Source organism: Lagopus leucura, unplaced genomic scaffold (assembly GCF_019238085.1).
Source record: "Lagopus leucura isolate 7727_CA_CO unplaced genomic scaffold, USGS_WTPT01 Super-Scaffold_100002, whole genome shotgun sequence".
NCBI lineage: Eukaryota > Metazoa > Chordata > Aves > Galliformes > Phasianidae > Lagopus > Lagopus leucura.
The window spans coordinates 83,294,416-83,306,839 of NW_024962263.1; the positions used below are offsets into that span (position 1 = coordinate 83,294,416).

The following is a 12,424-nucleotide window of genomic DNA, read 5'->3' on the forward strand; positions in this document are numbered from 1 at the left end:
CTTCATTTCCAGACGATAAACTTCAGCTTTAAGAGTCTGATCATACTGGTACTGTTCTCAGCTGAAGTCTTCTCCACATGGCTAAAGAGTGCCTAATTACTTTGGAAGAGCAGGATGACTTACGGGTTTCCTTTCTGTGTAATGTTAATCTTCACTAACATTACCAAAGTGTTGATAAAACGTTTTCTAAAAATCCACTCCAAGTTGAGATGAAGTTTTGCACTTTATGGACTCAGCTATTGTTATGAATATTTTATCACTGATTAAATTGCAAAAATTGGTGAGAAAGTGGTGTGTTAACCAGAAACATTTATTATAATTAGTAGCACTAAATTTGCTAACACATTGATTTGGGAAATCTGGATCCAGAATTTGTCAGCTACTCCTTTTATCATAATCTGTCCTGAGTCATAACCTTGGCCTAAGAGTAAAAAAGTTCAGCTAAGAGCAAATTCAGCTTCTGTGCTCATCATTTTAATCACCTCTTTTCCTTTGCAGGTCTACTTGGCAAGTATTCTATGCATAATGGAAAAGAGCATAAACAATGCAAAATGATTTATTAGAGGATTAAAACAACCTCAATTTTTGCAACGCTCGCTCCCAAAGTTTCTGGCATCTAAGTAAATGACAAATCACAGTAATAAATAATGCAGCCTGCTAGAGCACCTTAAAATTTGCTGGCATGAAAATAGATGTAAATTTCTCAACAAACTGCCAAATAAGTAATGCAGTATATATTTCTGCAACTATTTGTTTATTTTTCCATTTGATTTAAACCATTCTCTTGAATCAGCATGCATATGATTCAAAAGAAAACAAAGCAAAACAGCTTTTTTTTTTTTTTTTTGTCCCCTTGCTAAGGTGCACATTTTATATACTGAGCAACTTGACAAAGCAGAAATCGAGAAAGAAAAAGGAAATAAGTCAAAAGTCAGAAATGGTTCAAATAGTATGGAATGTATTTATGGATGGCTCTAAGTCTTAGGACCTGTTCATGGAAAATGGTAAATCCTTGGACAAGCAATTATAGTGACAGGCTAAATGATTAAATAGAGATCATATGGATACAATTTTATGTAAAGATAGAAAAAAGATTGATCTGAAAACCTCTGTAAAAATACTCCAGACAATGCAACTTCTGTACAATGTAGAATGTTCTTCTGTGAGACTTTTGATTGCTGAAGCAAAGGTGACTGCAGAATGATAAAAAGAGATGCTTTTTACAGCCAGCATGGTAATAAAAAAACAAAAACAAAAAAACTTTGCTCTAGATAAGCTGCATAACAAATGATAGAAAAGCATAGAATTGCTCAGGTTGGAAAAGACCTTAAAGATCATTGAGTCCAACCACAACCCAGCCACACCACTACCCTAACAAACAACCCTCCACTAAGTCATGTCCCTGAGCACCACATCCAGACGGTTTTTAAACACATCCAGGCATGGTGACTCAACCCTCCCTGCGGAGCCTGTTCCAGTGCTTAACAACCCTTTCTGTAAAGAAGTTTTTCCTGATATCCAACCTAAACTTACCCTGACACAACTGGGGCAATACCAATACCAATCCTGTAAAGGTTCATTAAATTTTGATTCCTGTTTTGTAAAGGATTAAAGAATGGAGCTGTCGTAGCTGACAACACTAGTAAAAGAGTACGCAAAGAGCCAGTTAAAATGCATTTAAGAAACAACAGTGACAAAACTTCAGCTGTAAGAACCACTGGCTACAAAGAATTTCTGAAACACTGCACACAAACCAGTTTCTTCTGACTGTAAACGTACTACATTTATTGATGGGCATAATTAATAGCTTCCACTTTTCTTTACATTGTCTCTACTCAAGTTTTTCAGTAATAAAAAGTGAACCAGTTCATTAAAATATCTTACCTTCCAAATTTTCAATTCTTTCAATATTGTTCAATGCAACATTTAAATATTCTAACTTCTTTAACCTGCCCACATTTTCTGTAACAAAACACAGATCCATTACTTCAGTTTCCTTCACTGAATAGGCATTATTATTTTACTTGTTTGCTTAACTTCAAACAAACAATAAAGCAGAAAAATGGGAAGGACAAAACTGAATTTGTATTAGACTATCAGGCATTAATATTTTAACGCTTAAAAAGATGAAAACAGGATTTCTATGAGAAGTATATGTTAATATTAAAAAAGAGGGAAGGCTATAAACACATTTTTTATCAAAACATCTATAATACAAGTACATAATGCAAGAGGACTGGCCAAAATATGTGGTGAAATATTTTGTTCATCATGAAACTCTGGAATAATTGGACCATATTTTGTCAAGCTTTATGAAACTGGAGTTTTACACTCACTTATATAGAAAAGATTGGTTTCTTTAGTATATATTCATTTTCTAAAGGTCTTTTATCTACAGTGCTATTACAAGTAACTGAAATAATCCATAATCCATGTTATATAGCTGTTGGAAGAATTTATTCTGTTTTGAAATAAAGCTTAGACCTACTATCTTACATAACCCAAAGTTACTTAGCCTGCAATTTATGTTGCCTGTAAAATAGTATGAGTTAATTCTGGTAAAAATGTGGTCTAAGAAGTTTCCTTTTCTGATGGAATTTTTGAGGCAACTTAAGTTTTTAGGAAAACCTAAAGATGTGTTTTAATTCCTGACATTAGAAAATAATGGACGGATTAACAAAATAGGTCATGTCATTTTCAACTAGGATTTTCAGATATGCATGATCAGTTGAGGAAGCAGCAGTGGGCTGGCCCACAATGATGGGTTAGCCATTATCTTTTCCATTTTCACTCAAGTCATAATGAATACACAAACACTCCATTCTGACTGAAGTAAAGCAAGTGCAGTAACAACTTCAAACCACGATTCCTTTCTGCCACAAGCCTAAAAAACAACCTTGAGGCATGCATTAGCATTTTGGGAAATAAAACCTTATCTTATAATTCCCTTTGCTAGAGCTCATGCTCCTGTGCTAGTAAGTTTGCCAGTCCTCTGTTTTTGTAACACTGTCCTTCACTGTCACACACCTGCCTACAACAGATTTCTAAAGCTTTATGGCCATGTACTGAGTGACACTGTCTTAGCACGCAGCATTAGCACACATACTACAAAGATACACACCGAACAGAGGTAAGGCTGAATAATGAAAGAGTTGAGGAATTGTTCAGATTGCAAGTGGCGTGGGATCTGGAGGTTAAGCCATTTGCAGAGGAACTAAACTAAGCTCAGAGATGCAGAAGGGTTGAGATCCTAAATGCTTGCACGCTTCTTCAAAGAAGCTAAGCTCCCTCAACTAAACGGAAACCAAGAGGATGTTAGGATTACAGCACCTTGTTGTCCCTGAGACAATCACACATTGTGTCAGAAGCATTCTGTGTTTGACACTGCACAGGATTTCAGTGGCATATGAAGAATTCCTTTTCTGCATTCAAAATAAATATTTACACAGCATTCTATGGGCGTTCTTTACAGAAAAGCATTATGTAAACCCTAAACATCACCTGCATTATCTAATGTATCATTCCTCATAGTGGAAAGCACTGAAGGAGTGCAGTACTGCTTGATGTTTGTTTTAAGAGGAGAAAAGGATTAGAAAGTTGCTCTAATCATAGAAAATGTATGGTAGTATAAGGGTACAAGAGGAGGTACTACATCACTTTGTTTCAAGCCAAGAATAAATACAGTAGATGATATATCCAGGAACATTCCCTGATAGATTAAGACAATTTGACAGAAATAAATGAGTGACGCTGTTCTTTATTAAATATGGTGATTCAAATTTATCCATAGTGTCACTGTGATATAACTGGAATATATACAATGGCTCACTTAAAGCTGCAGGAGTTCTCTTTCTACAGGCCAAACATAAGATAGCAGGCAGCTGTCAGCCAACAACAGGACCATTCTATAGTCTAGGATCTAAAATGTATTATTTTCACCGCAAGCTATTGAAATTAGCAGGACCACAATGCTTGTTCTTTTATTTCTATCAGAATACCTAGCATTTCCTCCTCTGTGTAAGCAAGGTGGGGGAGTAGTAAACTTTACCAGTGCCAAAATAACTGGGAAACGCAAATGCCATTTGAAATGTGACACGCAGGTCTGAGACACAACTCTGATACAAGATACACGCTTTAACTCATGATGCAGTTCACAGACTTCACCAGTCTCAGGTTTTTTGAAGATCTGACTGGAAAACCTATCCAGTGAAGTCAGAAAGTTTACCTCACACTCTAATTTGCAAGCTGTGCTGACTAACTGCTGTACATACTGGCCCTGCAGAGGCAAACAAAGAAATTCAAGCAGAGAAAGATTCATCTAACTGATACAGATCATGTCTACAGCTGAGCTACTTCTCTAGGATCCCCTATAATCAATACAGAGAAATAGGTTATTCAGGGTGCAATTTGTCTTGTCTTAAATTGGCTGTCTAAAACCAGTGAACTAAATCAGGCTTGAAAATTTGTCTTCTTCTGGTTAACTAAGACCTTGGAGAGGTGTTTTCTCCATTCATAGATGATGAAATTAATTTCTCAGTAAGGATTCATGCAGCGTATTTTGCTGTATATTTTCTCTATGGTATTTCTATAATTGCAATATCTGTGTGCATGATATGAGTAAGGCAGTGTAGAACACAATGTTATCTTGTGTTTTCTTCCCATTTATAGAAAAGAAAAGAGCCATGAATCCTTTACACAGCTTGGTGGTTTTATTTCTATGCATATGGATACCTTGCAGCTTGCTAACTGACCAGTAGGCTAGTCTGATCTTTAGGGTGGTGTTAAGGGTTTCCTTTAAAATAAGAGACACATCCTGACAGAGGCAGTATAAAACATACAGATATGATATTTTGATATACAGAAGTGTGTGTTCTGCATCAATGCATTGCTGTCTACTTCACAGTGGTTTACTTCTTGAATTCAGTACTGTTTCTATGAGATATGAGCACTGACAAAATAATAAGATAGGGTCTTGTGCCTTAAGCACAAAATAACAGAAAAAACAACTTTTTTTACTCAAATTCTGATGGGATAGAGCAGCATAAAGCAGTTTAAAAAAAAACTTTCTCTCTCTGGGAGAAGATTACTCCACTCGAAGTAATGCAGATGTTATCAATACAAATATTCCTTTGGAATTTCCTGACAAGCCCCGTTAGGGCAGCTTGGAATTGAGATTTAAAGGCTTTGCCTCCAAATCACAAGCACAGAATTTCACCCTAAAACTCTAGATTGTCTTTTCTGCCTCTTAGAATCATAGAATCATAGAATCACTAAGGTTGGAAAAGACCTAAAAGATCACCCAGTCCAACCGTTCACCTATTCCCAATAGCTCCTACTAAACCATGTCCCTCAACACAACATCCAGCCTTTCCTTGAACACCCCCAGGCTCGGTGACTCCACCACCTCCCTGGGCAGTCCATTCCAGTGCCTGACCACCCTTTCTGAAAAGTAATATTTCGTAATGTCCAGCCTGAATCTCCCCTGCCGTAGCTTGAAGCCATTCCCTCTGGTCCTATCACTAATGACACGAGAGAAGAGGCCGACCCCCAGCTCACTACAACCTCCCTTCAGGAAGTTATAGAGAGCAATAAGGTCTCCCCTGAGCCTCCTCTTCTCCAGGCTGAACATTCCCAGCTCCTTCAGCCTCTCCTCATATGGCCTGTGTTCCAGACCCCTCACCAGCTTTGTTGCCCTTCTTTGAACACGTTCCAGGGCCTCAATATCTTTCTTGCAGTGAGGGGCCCAAAACTGGACACAGTACTCGAGGTGCGGCCTCACTAGTGCTGAATATAGGGGAACAATCACCTCTCTGCTCCTGCTTGCAACACTGTTTCTGATGCAAGCCAGGATGCCATTGGCCTTCTTGGCCACCTGGGCACACTGTCGGCTCATGTTCAGCCGAGCATCAATCAATACCCCCAGGTCCATTTCCTCTACGCAGTCCTCCAGCCACACCGCCCCAAGCCTGTAGCGTCGCCTGGGGTTGTTGTGGCCGAAGTGTAGGACCTGGCATTTGGCCTTGTTGAAACTCATCCCATTGGCTCCAGCCCAGCTCTCCAGCCTGTCCAGATCCCTCTGTAGGGCCTCGCTACCCCCAGGCAGATCCACACTTCCAGCCAATTTGGTGTCATCTGCGAATTTACTGAGGGTGCACTCGATGCCCTCATCCAGGTCATCAATAAAGATATTGAAGAGGACAGGCCCCAGCACCGACCCCTGGGGAACACCACTCACGACCGGTCGCCAGCTGGATTTAACTCCATTCACCACCACTCTCTGTGCCCGGCCCTCCAGCCAGCTCCTTACCCAGCCAAGAGTGTACCCATCCAAGCCTCTGGCTGCCAGCTTCTGCAGGAGAATGCTGTGGGAGACAGTGTCAAAGGCTTTGCTGAAGTCTAGGTAGACCACATCAACAGCCTTTCCTTCATCCACCAGATGGGTCACTAGATCATAGAAGGAGATCAGGTTGGTCAAACAGGACCTGCCCTTCATGAACCCATGCTGGCTAGGCCTGATCCCCCGGTCACCCTGCACATGCCGCATGATCTCCCTCAAGACGATCTGCTCCATAACCTTCCCTGGCACCGAGGTCAGGCTGACAGGCCTGTAGTTCCCCGGATCCTCCTTACGACCTTTCTTATAAATGGGAGTCTCTTAAGGAACTTCAAAGAAATATGCCAATATCATTCCTGAGCACTTCTCATTTTCCATTCTTCATAATGTCCTTAACAATATGCTTTAACTTTCGGTTAGTTCCAGAAAGGTCAGGCAGTTGTACTTTCAAGGTCCTTTCCAACTGAACCACTCTAGTTAATCTATACAGTATCTGTAGAATCGATGCTTTTCCAGACCAAGACTCCATGTCATATCATTCTGTGTGCCTAGCAAACTTAAAGCTGCATCACAAGAGCACAAAACATAGATCATAAGGAACTGCATCTTCCTGTGGTAAAGGAAGATCATTCAGACTTCTCTGTAAGTTGTCTGTAAGTCTTTATGCACAAAAGCAATTACTGTATCTGAACGAAGATTACTTCCATCTGAACAAAAGCTACTATGTGTATAAAAACTGAATTGAAAAATGAGCATGAGGACAGCTAGTTCTCAAGTATTGCAGTTCATGGAATGCATTGAACTGTCTCTGTTACAAGAAAAGGACCTTTGAGTTATACCTTCACATACAAGTTTTTAACCAATTAAGGTGTTCTACACTTCCATTCTAGTGACTTGTATCTCAGTACTAACTTTTTCATTTAAACTCCTGCAAATTTCTAAGCTTCTTAGAAGCCTGCTAACACGAAAGGGAAATAAACGCTTGTGGGAGCAGAATCAGAAGGAACTTCTCTGTAGTTACACACTCCACATTCTATGAAGAATAACGCAAAAGATATACATATATTTCTTACTATGCAAGCAATTCCATTTAATAAAAAACATATGCAGAAAATGCTTACCAATTTTTGGAATTAGGTTATTCTGAAGATAGAGAATTTTCAAATCCCGACACCATTTGTCAAGGTATTCTAATTTTTCTATTTCTTGCTGATGTAAAGAGATTTCTTCCAGTGAAAAAATTTCACAGTTATTATGTTCTGCACGTCTTCTAACAAGATCTTCAGTGACTGAAAAAATAGTTGAGGTCATTGGAAAATATCTCCACTATTTGAATTATGAACAATTTTTTAGATCATTAAAATCTTTTGTTCCATCATACTAAACAGATACTTGGGACAAGTATCAACAAAAAGAAATTCTGCTATAAAAGACAAGTGTCAAGCAACTTCAGCTCATCCTGCTACAGTGAGAATAATTTGTAAAATGCAGTTAAGCCACCTCCAACATTTAGAAAAATCCATATGAAAACTGTGGAATCTTCCATAAAAGTGTAGAGCAAACCTTGCTTGGGGCAAAGCTATAACTAATTCATGCTTATAAACGTTTGTGTTGGGATGATATGTAATCCTGCGTATTTTGTAGACACCAGCAGTTCATTAGCAGCAAGCAGAAGAGTTTCATTGGCTGAAAGATGCTAGAAACCTGGCTTCAAGAATTTTCATTTAGCAATGTTTAGTGCAAGGCAATCTTTCAGTCAGTTAAAAGGATCTGTATGATGAAGATAAAGAAATTCTGTGAGAACTAGTGCTCACTCTTGAGCTAGATGTGATTACTTTGTTTCCAGTCCACTGCACCAAAAAAAGCACTTGCATTTTCATCTCCTTGATAAACAGTCAACTACAGTGAAGTACTGATTAAAAACATGACTTTTAGGAAATAAGCATAGAATCTTACTCATATTTTAAAAACTTACAGAAGCCTAGCAAGCCTTTCAAAAATACTCTGAAGAAAAACAATAAAAAAAGAAATATATATAAATACAGAGATCTATGAAAACCAATTGGTCCTAGCATGCATTTATTACATTCTTTCACTGCTTCTTTATCTCAGGGAGGTTTTGATAAATGCTCTGTTTTTTTTACTGGTCCTGGAACAGCTGCACACACTCACATGAACAGAGCTGCTAAAAGCCTGGTGATCTGTGCACCTGTGTGGCGCAGTCTTGTGTGTGTCAGCACAGCTCCTCTATCCACAGCCTTTAGGAAAGAGGCAAAATAAGTTTTGCACATTACATTTTCTTTTCTGCAAATAAGCAGAGTTCAGTTTCCCTTCTTTCACCCAAATTTTATCTAATTTAGATTTATGTCACATTTACAGATATATGGAATTATTTATCAGTGATGCTGGTATTGATGCTAGAGTGGATCCTGTCTGCATAGGAAGCATGTTGGGAAAGGTGAGCCCATCCCCTTGAATCACTGTGGGTAGGTTTGCTGCATCTGAAAAACCATCTTCTGTTTAACAGCAAATTGATTAAAGCTGATTAAATTATTAGAGAAAATATGGCAATAATCATGACTAAATAGTATTTACAGAAAATACGAAAAATATCAGCATTCTAATAACTTACTTTGCAAGCATGCTGGAAATTACAGAAAAGAATGACCTTCTTTCCAATGTGTCTAGTGTCAGATCTTGCAGTGACAGTATGTCCAGTGCAAACAGGTGCTTTTGAGCAAGAAAACAGTATCCCAGGATCTGCACACTTACACATTGGAGACATCTGCACTTGCTATACCTTTATAGAAAAAAAGAAGTGACACAAACTATTCTGGACAGTTTTATTACAGCCAGATTTCCATTTGCTGATGATTGTGGCAGGAAGTATGCAGAAACACTCATTTTCGATACATGGTATGCAAGGCAGAGACAACCATCCCCAACAGAATCTATTTCTGGGTTCTTCTGTGGGAACGGAGTGAACATTTAACATTCTGTATGCTATCTATATATTTAAGGGGAGTAAGGGAAACAAACTTGCAGAAGAAAACAATAAATATTGAGGTAAGGGTATAAGGAATGAAGAGCAAGTGCAGGGAGAGGGAATATGGTACTAGGGAGTGGGGAAAGGAGGGATGGGGCCGGAGGTGAGACGGAAGGCTGTGTGACACTCACTCCGCACCATGGCTGCCCGCAGCTCCCGCAGCCGCCATTACAGGACGCCCCGCGCAGCCATGGCAACGTGCAGGGCGCTGCTGGGCCGCCCGCTTGCGTCGCTCTCCTCAGCGTGGCCTCAGCTCCGCCCGTGTCTGCAAAAGCTGGAAACGCCGGCACCATTTGTACTCCAAAATGACGATGTTTATGAGTCTGTCAGTCCTGACACTTTCCTTTGGCATTCAGATATGAAATAGCTTCCTCAGGCTGTCTTCTGTCTATCTACTGTGTGATGTCCTTGTCACCCCATTTGCCCACCATAGTGCTTGCAGCAAGCACTGCTGTCCTTCACCTTTTAGCTGAGATTGTCCCAGCTAAAAAAAACTCTTTCCACACTATTTAAGGCATGAATCTGCTCAGAGAGCTGTGTGAAATGTGCCATGCTGTGTACGCAGTTATCACAGCCCCCTGCAGTGTTCTGTGGACTCTCACTTGTCATTACCATACTTAAACTTCACATTCAATGCCTACCTTGCAACCAACCTGGTGTGTCAGAGTCGTGGCTGGAGGTCTCGGTGACATCAATTCTCGTGTATGGGATTTCCTACTTCGCAGTGAACATAATATAATGTTGCTTCATGTGCTTGATTAAGCAAGTTCCCAACTGGCAAAGTTACAGCAACCTAAACCTCGAAGGAAGTGGAGGGGATGACGTGCTTCAAAACATCACAGAGTCCTTCACCTAATCCTGATATGATGACAACCATTACAAATCAGCAATGAAGTAATTACAGGTTTATGTATTCTGTTCATTGCCACATCATTCCTTGGTCACAATCTTATAGAAGCCACAATTGGTGACTCCAAAACTTCAGGTGCAGAACATAAACTGGTACAATTGTAACCAAATCAAGGTGTAAACATCAGGAAAGTCAGCACGCACCACAAAACATTTAGTTAACCACAACGTAACAGTCCAACCAAGCCTAAAGCTCATCTATTATCAGAAAAATCACATACATTAGAAAAGTTTAAGAAAGGATTTATTTGCTTGTTTTTAAATCTTCATTTACTAAGTCACTTCGCTGGGATGTAATCCATTAAAAAATACAAATCACAGTGTAACTTTCTAATTTTGTTGCTATTTAGGGGGTGGCAGGAGAAAGGTGTCGTGGAGTTAAAGCTACCGAGTTTTGTGGAGGTAATGAGACACAAAGGAGCAAAGTGAAGTTGACGCACTTTGGTTTGCAAGTCCCTGGCATTTGTCCCTGTCTGACTGGACATGGCCCACTAACGCTGAGGACAAAGATTCAGACAGAGCTGGTTGGATGGCACCATCTCATGGCTACAAAGCCACAGAAACGAAAGCTGGGGCCAAGGCCTTTTGCGTCTACTCATTTATTTCATGTCACACTGCAGGCTCCTTCCAATAATAGCTTTTACAGCTGTGACTTTTACTAGAACTATTAATTTCTGACTTGAGATTACAGCTCACATTCAAGGTAATTGATAATAAGAAGAAAAATCTCATTCTTTCTACATCCAATATTTTAAGTGCTGTGTCTACACTGCTTTGCACAGAAATACACAAATTATTTTGTTATTCTAAAACCCTGTTTTTTTTTTTTGTTTTTTTTTTTTGTTTTTTTGTTTTGTTTTTTTTTTTCATGGCTCTAGAATTGCACACTGTTACTTTCTCATGCTCTCAATAAGCTATAAAGACCAGTTGTGTGTATGAAGGGATGATGCTGAGATTGGGAAAAACAGAGGAGATTTTTTTTTGTCATTTTTTTCTCATTCATTTCTCATCATTTCTCTGAATGAATTTTGTGAAATCATAGAATTGTTTAAAGGACCTTTAAAGATCATCTAGTCCAACTTCCCAACATTGAACAGGAACACCTACAGCTAGATCAGACTGCTCAGAGCCACATCCAGACTTTCTCCAGGACTCCTCTCAGGACATCCTGTTTTAGTGCCTCACTACCATTATTGTAAGAAGTTTTTCCCTATATCCAATTTAATCTCCTTTCTTTTAGTCTGAAACCATTTCCCCCTGTCCTGTCACAACAAACCCTGCTAAAGCGCCTGTTGCCTTCTTTCTTACAGCCCCTCTTCAGATACTGAAAGGCTGCTGTCAGGTTTCCCTGTAGTCTTCTCCAGGCTGAACATCCCAACCTCTCTCAGCTTGTCATTTTAGGAAAGGTGCTCTATCCTTTGGATTATTTTTGTGACCCTCCCCCAGCTGTGCTTTAACAGGTCCACTCTCTGAGAGACTGAGGACTCTGAAAATTTCAATTTATAGTAATGGAATTTTTCTTGGTTTCAGTCTTTCTTGCCTGTGACAGCAAGTGGTAAGTTATCCCCCTGTCCCTCCTTCAACCCACGTGCTTTCTCATCCTATATTCTCCTGTTCTGTTGCAGAGGAGGAGTGAGGATGGCTGGGTGGGAGTCTGGCTGCTAGCCAAGACTAACATGGCACAGCAAGAAACGGAAATGGGCGATTGCAAAGAGATGTTCTTGCAGAAGCTTTGTGGGAGGGCTGAAACAGATTTCTTGAGGATATTTCATATCATAATGTAAATAAATTACCAGTAATCTATGTTTCTATGTGTCCAGAAAGGCTACTTTATGGAAGTTATGGTAGATACTCTCCTTTATCTATACAACATTGTTTTCCATTTTAGTTTTCTCTTATTATCTCATTCCTGCAGTAATCTTGTTGAAATTCGACTGAGAGCTGCCAGGTCTGTCAGCTTTACAGGAGCAATACTGCAGGGATGCTGCAGCTCCATGCCCGTAGTTCCAGCCAGCAGTGAGCCTGAGCATGTATTCCCAGCAGGCACAGAGCAAAACATGTGCCCAGCTCCTGGGCCATCTGAGCCATTTGCTTTGTGGAGACTCCTGCTGATGCTGAAGCACCCTCACTCACTC

The 12,424-nt window shown here is 39.8% G+C and overlaps 1 protein-coding gene across 1 annotated transcript in view; it reads right to left on the bottom strand.

Annotated features, from left to right (window-relative positions):
- Positions 1 to 9,541, bottom strand: part of DNAAF11 (dynein axonemal assembly factor 11) — a 31,096-nt gene extending 21,555 nt beyond the window's left edge. The window contains exons 1-3 of the mRNA XM_042869840.1: positions 9,512 to 9,541; positions 7,456 to 7,623; positions 1,885 to 1,962 (exon numbers count right to left, since the gene is read on the bottom strand). Coding sequence (XP_042725774.1) covers positions 1,885 to 1,962; positions 7,456 to 7,623; positions 9,512 to 9,521 — 256 coding nt within the window. The 5' untranslated portion in view covers positions 9,522 to 9,541. The remainder of the gene's footprint in view (positions 1 to 1,884; positions 1,963 to 7,455; positions 7,624 to 9,511) is intronic.
- Between the last annotated feature and the right edge of the window lie 2,883 nt (positions 9,542 to 12,424).